Source organism: Triticum dicoccoides, chromosome 4B, assembly GCF_002162155.2.
Source record: "Triticum dicoccoides isolate Atlit2015 ecotype Zavitan chromosome 4B, WEW_v2.0, whole genome shotgun sequence".
In the NCBI taxonomy this organism is placed as follows: domain Eukaryota; kingdom Viridiplantae; phylum Streptophyta; class Magnoliopsida; order Poales; family Poaceae; genus Triticum; species Triticum dicoccoides.
In genome coordinates this window covers 537,182,907-537,191,957 of record NC_041387.1, presented here as the reverse complement: position 1 = coordinate 537,191,957, position 9,051 = coordinate 537,182,907, and the positions used below count along the sequence as shown (strand labels likewise).

Genomic DNA, 9,051 nt, shown 5'->3' with positions numbered 1-9,051 from the left:
CCAAAACGATTAAAGCATTTTTTCTCTGTGAACAAAGGCGTGCGTACAGAATATCTGAAGTTTAAGTTTTATGCCGTTTCGTCGTGCAGGCCTCTGGTTAGCCCGAGTCAGTCCTCAGCGTTGTCGGCTTTGCCTCGCCGAGTTTCAAACCGTTAGCGGAAAGAAAAGATGGAAAACACAGAATCACTTCGTGCGTCGGGTGCTTTGCCTTTCACAGACTGGACTGCACATAATTCTCATCACGTGCACCAACTAACAGGGTTGTTTGATGTGTCGTGCTTGGTCAAGTTAAGCACAAATAATCGGGAGTTACAGCGAGTCGTTTCCGGCCAAGCACTGGCCGCATCACGTCGTTGGCTTTTCAAATCCATGCCCAAAAACAACTTAAGGAACGGAATCATATCACGTCTTGTCAAACCCATGCCAACTAGCTTTGCGGTACAAGATTAGAAACCACGAGTTTAAAGCCGAAGCACAACGTACGTGTTTGGTTCACCCGTAATTGTCATCTCATGGGCATCGTTTCCCTTTCGGAACAACAATCCCAGAAAAGAACCGAAGCTACTTTAGGCATGACAGTTTGCTAGCCAATCCCTTGGAGTGAGTATCTGGTGCTCATACGGGCTCCTCGGCTGTTGGACCTCTGATCGGACTGCATTTTGGGACTTGCTGTATCTGTTTGACCTATGCACAATTTTCAGACTCCCAAGGGGCTTTTGTGCATAAAATTCATAGATAGAACAACTCTCGTGAGTCTGTAGCACCTGAGCACCCGGAGCACCAGATATTTTTCCCCAATCCTTGCACGACGATTATCCAAAGGTGCTAATGCACACATCAGACGTTATGAAAGGCTTAGCTAACTCATACATAAATACTACAATAGTGTCGCGTGTGTAGTATTGCGTGACTGAGATGACTCATCACACATCATACGTGATGAAAGAACACGATAATCGCTTTTGTCGCATGAGACTTGTGAGTGGTGATAGGGCTTGTGCGTGCGACATGATTGACAACGATTACGCAACACTCGCATCATGTGCGTGGGCTAAACATGTTGGGTTGATGTGTCATGCTTGGCGAGGTTAGTTATGGGTTGTCGAGTCGCTGGGGTCCCTTCATTTCCCTCCGGCAGCGCCACCCGCCGGGGCAGGAATGGAGTGGAGTCCTAGTCGATGTACAATGTAGTGTTAGCTTAGTTATAGTAGTGTGCGACCGACACTATGTCGTGATTTTGCTACATGTTGTAGAGAGGCTGGGTACCACTACTCCTGAGCGACGTGCGCTAGTGGACGTACACTTCTCTAGATCATGTTCTTGTGTGTGTGTGTGTGTGTGCGCGCGCGCGCGCACCTGGGGGTGTGGGGGTGTTGGAGTGGGATCCGACGACAGATTTGAAAATAAGCTCGTTCTTTGCGATGGATCTCAAGGTATTTGGAGGTGCTCCACCCATGTCCCTTTGTAGCCATGGTGGTGGAAAAGCAAGAATGACCTGGTTTTGAGCCATGCTGATCGAACAAGCCCGAGGATCTTTTGCTCTCATCGTCAACATCTTCTTCTTCTGTCTCGATCTTCGCCAAGAGAGCTTCAGATCAGACACAATATGTCTTCATCGAGTGATTTGGGTGGCTTGAATCCGATGACCTCGAATGGATTTGGAAGCGAATCCCAATGGGTCGTTTTCAACCTTCGGATGGGATGCCCCTCTTTCCTTACATGTGTTGTCAAGGTTGTGGCTGCAGATGGTGGCCAATCCATCTCCGATGAGGTCACCTTCGGCAAGGTCGTCGAAACCTTCATGATTCAATTGTGTTTTGGTTTCTACTTCTTTCGGGGTGTTAATGTAAAATGAGAGGATTTGGTTGCAATTTCTTTCTGATTTGGTTGCAATTTCTTTCTTATTGTTCCTCTGGTAGTTTTGTCAAACTTTTGTTGTATTAATGCCAGCTCTAGGACATGTAGCGCTTTTTCGCATTCAAAAGGGAGAAGAGGGTTGGTTAATGAATCCCCATGATCCGGTCTAGCACCGACCCTGAATAATGCCATGAGCTTTCCCCCTTCTCACACAAGCAGAGACATGGAGTGCTTGGCCATTGTTTGTAATATCTAATTATCACCAATAAGTAGCGCTATTATATAAAGAAAGCCCTCAACTAGCTTTTGATATTTATTTTCTCTCTCTTTAAGAACATAGATAGCCGTCGTAGATGCACTCAGGAGGCAAAAAAGAGGAAGAAGAAGAAAAGAAAAACAACTCTGGCAGAGCTCCCACTATAGCCTCTAGAATATGGAGGAAAAAACCCATCACAAAGCCCCTTTTAATTGGGGGCCTCTTCCCCATGGTCTCCATAAGATAGTTGTCAAGGCGGGAAGAAATTTCATGTTATGCCCCATACCCGGCTGTCCTCCCATGTGTCGGCGACCATGTAGCCAGTGGGCTCCTTCCTCATCGTCGCCGCACCTACAAGTGTTTCCTCTCCTCCATTCCCATCCTCTCGGCAACCTAGCTTCATCTTCAGCCGTCCCTAACCCCTACATCTTGAAACCCTAGCTTAGCCGACATTATGTCGTCATCCACCTTCATCCTTCCCGACGCTATCCCCCATTCTGCATCCCCAAGGCTCTCTCACCTCCTTACGCACCTCCGCTATGCCGTCGTCCACCTCTGGCATCCTTGACTCGGAGCTCTGCTACGCCCGCCTCTGGCTATCCTGGAGCAACGCTGCTCTCTGCTGCATCCCGGTGCCGTCCAGCGGTGCAACGACCTACTGAGCGTTTGGTGAAGATGAAGGAAGAATGAAAATGCAAATTAAACAACAAGCTAATGACATGTGGGCTCCATGCGACAGTTAGCACACAACACAATATAGAGGTTGAAAATTATGATCTACTATCGCCTCTCCGATTTACTAGGCATGCACATATCCCAGATTGATAATTTAACCAATATAGTAAGTAATAAATATGAAAACTCATACCACTAAAAAAATCATTTGAACTTTTTAATACTCTCTTCTTTTTGAATTAATTGGCTGAACCTCTATACAACAATTATATAGAGGTTGCGTCAATTTCGGATCGGAGGGAGTAATTTTTTTTTGGGATATGGTATAAATTATACTATGTTGATCAAATTGTTAATTTAGAAATACACGAAGGCCTAGTAAACTAATAAAGGTACTCCATCTGATCGGAAGAAACTATCCTTCATTCAAAGCTGAAACACTTTTTCAATCTTACTTCAAAGTCGAGAAACTTTTCTTCAGGAGTAGTATCGTTAGAGTTGGATTTTTTTTCATCCCTACAAATGGAGCTGCCCCATTTTGCTTTTAAAGTTTAGAAAAATGAAGCTAGATCCGGAGGTGTTCTGGAATCTCGTAATTAACGTGAGCGAAGACGGTAGTCATCGCTAGATGGTCTACAGATCTAGATGTAATTTTTATTATTTCTAGTATCCGTTGTTATGCCGTGATTGAAGATAAATAGATTGAAAATGTTCCTGATTTTTTTTAACGCGAGACGAGACAATTTTTCGCCTACCTTTAAAAAAACAATGATCCGAGTAGCCAAGACATGTCAAGCACGGCGGCCACCTGCCGCGGGAGACCATCCCAAACCCAACCTGTCCCCGACCCAAGCCGCAGCCCGCAGGGCACGCCCGCCGCACAGCGGCCGCAGTACAGGTGTCTTCCGCCCCTCCAATCCGCCACTCCCACCCACCATTACGTGACGGGCGACCTTTCCAGCAACGGCCCGCCCCCGCAGCTCCACTGTCCGTGACCGCGACCGCCAGGAACCAGAGTAAAGCAGAGGCGCTCGTCGTCGCCGCGATTCGCCACTACACAACTCGCATTGCCAGCCGCTCAAACCAAGCTAACCCCTCCATGATCTCCCCGGGAACCAGATCACAGCTTGCCTAATCTAATCAGCGAGAGCATCTTCCTCCCCATCGTCTGACGAGATCTCAGGACCGGAGCACCAGCCCGCCCATGGTGAGTGAGCTCCGCCGATTTCTTTAATCGGTTGTTGGGGAGGTGGTTACTCTTATTCTTCTGCTAGTAGGTGCTACTTACCAGGTGGGATTGGGCTTTGCTTAGCTTTTTTTAGCTTGTCCTCTTCCGCTCCCTGGATCAACCCGCCATGGTGAGCCTAGTTCGTTTCTCTTTTCCTGCTCCTTTTTCCTTTTCATTTCGTTTGCGTGCTGAGTGGGTAGTTTCTTGAATTGTCCTCTGTTCTTGGCGCCAATTTCGCTGGATTCCTAGTACAGCTCTCCGTTTTGACTTGCTCGAGCTGAGCTTAGCTGTGAAGTATGTGTTCTGTTTTGGCAAACCTTGCCGAAACCATCTCGTGATAAAACATGGGAAATTTCTGGTCATGCTGCGCCAAATTGGGGATGAAATCTGGCGCCCGCGAAATGCTGGACTTGTCCCAACGAACCTCTGTTTCTTTCTTGATTTGACACATGTAGCCGCGAGCCTGCTCATTTTCCGGAAATTTCCAAATTCTATCTTTTACAGTCTGATAAGACACCCTTTCTTCCTTCTGCTGCAGCGCGTACCAACCGGAGCGGATGAGTGGCGGCAGCATGGCCATGGGCGCGAGGAGCAAGCACCATCCCAAATCTCTGGCCCTGCGCTGCTACTGCTACGCGGCGAGCCACCGCTCCCTGACCCTGCTGGTGTGGGGCCTGGCGGCGCTGGTGGTCCTTCTGAATTTCCACCTGCTCGTCACCCACGGCAAGGATGACCAGAGCGGCAGGCCCCGCGAGATCCACCGGACGATACTCAGGGAGCTGGAGGTGGTGGAGGAGGAGAGGTTCCAGGTGACGCCCGCCCGCAGCCGGAGGAACCCCCGGGCCGTGCGGCGCAAGGGGGAGCACACCAAGCCGCTGTCCGTGGTGGACGAGTTCTTGGACGAGTCCTCCGCGGTGCACGACATGTTCTTCCCGGAGCCGAGGACGGCCATCGATCCCGTCCATGGCGGCAACGACAGCATGTACTTCTACCACCCCGGGAGGGTGTGGCTCGACACCGACGGCAAGCCGATCCAGGCTCATGGAGGCGGCGTGCTGTATGATGAGAGGACCGAGACCTACTTCTGGTACGGGGAGAACAAGGATGGGAAGACCTACAAAGCTCACAGCAAGGGTGCTGATCGAGTAAGTCAAAACTGTTCCAATGCTCTGAATTTTTTTGTTATCATTTGTATGTTACTCCTGAAGAGCTTCCGTATCATTTTGGTAGATTAATCAGAGAACATACATTATTGCCGATTTGCCGTACTGGAAACGTACGCCTAACTGAATTTAGAGCCAGACACAGCATTTACATTTATTTGCTCAGTTCTTCACTAATGCATCAGACAATATGTACAGAAGCAGAATTGATCAGCCTTTTTAGCAAGCCTTGCACATGAGCCTGACAAGGGTGAGTAGGCTTAACAACATAGTCAAATTGTAAACGAAAAAGGTGGAAAAGATCGAGTATCTTTTGTGTCATTATAACAGTTCATGCCTTGCTGCAAGATTAAAGATTCAGACAACAAAAAAAAATCTTTAATTCTACAAACATAGTAGCAAACCTGCTTTTTTTCTTCTAAATATCGTTGCAGGGGTTTCAGTACCTGTGGAGTAGTGAGTGCTAATGCACGCCTCTAAATTTTTCTGACCTTTTAGATTCTGTCGCTGAGGCTGAGTTTGCTAGTGGACATGTTGGAAGTAATTTTCGGTTGGGAAGGTAAGGGCGTTACCTGGGTTGTGTAAAGGCAGGTCACTAGGAATGTAGGTTAAAATATAAATTCTAGAGATAAATAATAGATAATATCTGGACATTTAGAGTCTGATGGTATTCTGTTGCATAAAAGAATACTCGATTCCTAGTTAATTTGTTTGAAGACTTTTAGTATCTAAAAAGATACACAATGCTTGTGCACTATACATAGAAAGACTATTATCCAGTGTCCAAGTTGTTGCAGTCTAGTATCAGCAGAATTAGATGACAGATACGTGATTCTGCAGTCCAGGATCATCAGAATTAGAAAACAATGATTGTGCATATTCTAGAAAGACTATTGTAGGTTTTTCAAAAAGTCATGGAGTTAGTTTAGGAAATTTACCATGATGATAGTTCTTCCGTTTAGTTAACCCAAGGTGTCCGCAATACTGCCACAAACCATCTAATAATATCAGTTAATAACTTTCATAGGATGTTTGACACTGGATTTCAAAAATTAAGAAAACGTGCAGTTCTGATGTGGTTTGAGACATTTTTTCCAGCTCATTAAGGTTTCATGGATAGAGTTTTACTTGCCAATCCATACAGAGCACCCACACCTGATCGACCATTAAAATGCAGAGGCCGGGGGTTTGACCTCCTTTTCGAAAAAAATGTACACCTACACATGTATTTTGCTTCTGGCATACATAATTTAGTGATGTTCAGCAGTTGAATTTACTATGTCATTTGTTGCTTGTGACATACTACATAAGTTAGTGATGTTCAGCAGTTGAACTTGTCATGTCATTTGCTGCTATGTTTGTTTTGTCATGTCATTCTGACCAAGATGATCTACCTCCCAGGTTGACATCGTTGGAGTGAGTTGCTATTCTTCCAAGGATCTGTGGGCATGGAAAAATGAAGGAGTCGTGCTCCGTGGCGAGAAAAAGAATGTGACACATGACCTCCACGTATCCAACGTCCTGGAGAGGCCGAAGGTGATCTACAACGATCGGACCGGCAAATACGTGATGTGGATGCACATAGATGATGCTAACTACACCAAGGCGTCGGTCGGCGTGGCGGTCAGCGACTCTCCCACAGGCCCGTTCTCCTACCTCTACAGCAAGCGCCCACATGACTGCGAGAGCAGAGACATGACCATTTTCAAGGATGACAATGGGAAGGCCTACCTGATATACTCATCCGAGGACAACAGCGAGCTCCACATCGGCCAGCTAACCGACGACTACCTCGACGTGACGGACGACATGAGGAGGCTTCTCGTCGCGCAGCACCGAGAAGCCCCGTCGCTCTTCAAGTTCGACGGCACCTACTACATGATAACCTCAGGGTGCACGGGCTGGGCGCCGAACACCGCGCTGGCTCACGCCGCGACGTCGGTCATGGGGCCTTGGGAGACGCTGGGGAACCCCTGCGTGGGAGGGAACGACATATTCCGGTCGACGACGTTCTTCTCCCAGAGCACATTCGTGCTGCCACTCCCAGGCTTAAGAGGCTCGTTCATCTTCATGGCCGACCGGTGGAACCCTTCGGAGCTGCGGGACTCGCGGTACGTGTGGCTGCCGCTGACGGTAGGTGGCGTGCCCGATGAGGCCGCAGACTACAGCTTCATGTTCCCGCTCTGGTCCCGGGTGTCTATTTACTGGCACCGGCGGTGGCGGCTCCCTGAGGGGTGGACAGATTCTTGAAAATTTGAAAGTTTAAGTTGCTATACGGTTTGTTACAAATGATAGATACGGGTTTATTGACATTCAACACGCATTGGAGGGGTGTGTTGTATAGGCCAGATGTAGATGCTAGCAGAGTTGTAAATGTGCAGTTTTGAGTTTGTTCTCAAGTCACATAAATATACCTGTGCCCCCTGTGTGAATAATGTGGCTGCACCTTCAGTCTTTTGCTTGTGGTGTGGTATCTGAATCGTGTTGACAGACTTGGCAGATACATGTATCTGAATGCCTGTACTGTAATCCATATCGGTTCAGCACTGCATCGGGGCAATCAGTTGCACCTGGATATACTACAGAGTGCGGCCGAATTGTGTCGGGCGTCAAAGTTTTTCATACAGTTGACTGTAGTAAAAATAAATTTGGCAAATCTGGCACTTTCTAAGATGCAAAATTAGGGCCTCCAAAAGTGCTGAGTATAACAAACGTAGAATTTGGATGCCATGGTATTTTGAAATCACGCATGTGTCTTTTCTATGGCATACTCGGGAAAATGGATGTATCTAGATGTATTTTAATTCTGGATACATCCAATTTTATCCGTTTGTACGACAAGTATTTTCGGACGGAGGGAGTATAACACAAGAAATCAACGGAATTCCACTTCTATACCGTTTGAAGGAAGCCGAGAGCCTATATATCTCTGATGAGAGTACATAGACATTAGCAATGTGTAGTAGTTCATTTAAGAAAGTGATTTCTCCTTATGAATTGCGGCGACTTACTTAACTATCTAGCGGCGACTTGGCTGTGTGCATCTTAGCTATGAGAGACCGGGTGTAATGCATAAATCTTTTAAGTAATAAAACGCCCCTTTTCGAAGAAAAAATATATTAAAATCTAGTGATGACTTTCTGCTGCTTACCTTAGAATGAGAAGTCCTGCCAAGGGAAATATCAGATACTTGAATCTTATTTTTAGATTCCACATTCTGAGAAAACTAATTACTTGATCATGCGCTTTCCCACTGATGATGGATCAAGACGATGGGGCAAGGGCTTCGAGTTCCTGTAGGAAAAAAGTATATATCACAAGGTTGTTTTGTTGCATCACAAAATAAACGTAAGATTTTTGTTTGCGTAGTTTTCAATTGTCATATCATAGATACAAAGCGAAAATAAAAATCACGAGGTCAAGTCAGACTTGGCATGAGCGTTGCACTTTTTCGGATTTATTTCAGAATTTAACTACTTTATTCTTTCAGTGGTAACCAATGTGTCCGTCGATAGTGAGGCGCCTCTAGTGATTTCGTTAATCTCAAGAACCGCCGACACAGTTTCTCGAAAGTGCTCATAGGGATGGGCTGTGTGATTTAAGGTAAAACCCTGGAATTGTCCTAATCTTCACAATGGGGAGGCGGCAAAGGGGAAAATCACAAAGAACACAGGATGTCAAGAGGAAAACACACAGGAACAAGGTTCACAACACGTATGCCCTCTCAAAGCTTTCAAGGTAAGAGACACATCAAGATCCAGAAACAAAATCCATGCCGGAATGTGGCAGGATTTTTTTCTCCTCTCGTCTCTCCTAAACAAAACATGTTGTTGATTATTTTTTATTGAAATATATTCAGGTAGGGAGTCCCC

The 9,051-nt window shown here is 46.4% G+C and overlaps 1 protein-coding gene across 3 annotated transcripts; it reads left to right on the top strand.

Moving 5' to 3' along the window:
* The first annotated feature begins 3,735 nt into the window (after nt 1–3,735).
* Nucleotides 3,736–7,678, top strand: LOC119291331. 3 transcript variants are annotated; one of them, XM_037570076.1, is made up of 3 exons: nt 3,736–3,995; nt 4,555–5,161; nt 6,581–7,678. In XM_037570076.1, the coding sequence occupies exons 2-3, from the start codon at nt 4,574–4,576 to the stop codon at nt 7,427–7,429; spliced, it is 1,437 nt and encodes a 478-aa protein (XP_037425973.1). In that variant the 5' UTR covers nt 3,736–3,995; nt 4,555–4,573; the 3' UTR covers nt 7,430–7,678. The 3 variants fall into 3 exon arrangements, with proteins under 3 accessions (XP_037425973.1, XP_037425974.1, XP_037425976.1); XM_037570077.1 differs by lacking the exon at nt 3,736–3,995 and adding an exon at nt 4,064–4,146; XM_037570079.1 differs by lacking the exon at nt 3,736–3,995 and adding an exon at nt 4,195–4,467.
* The last annotated feature ends 1,373 nt before the right edge of the window (nt 7,679–9,051 follow it).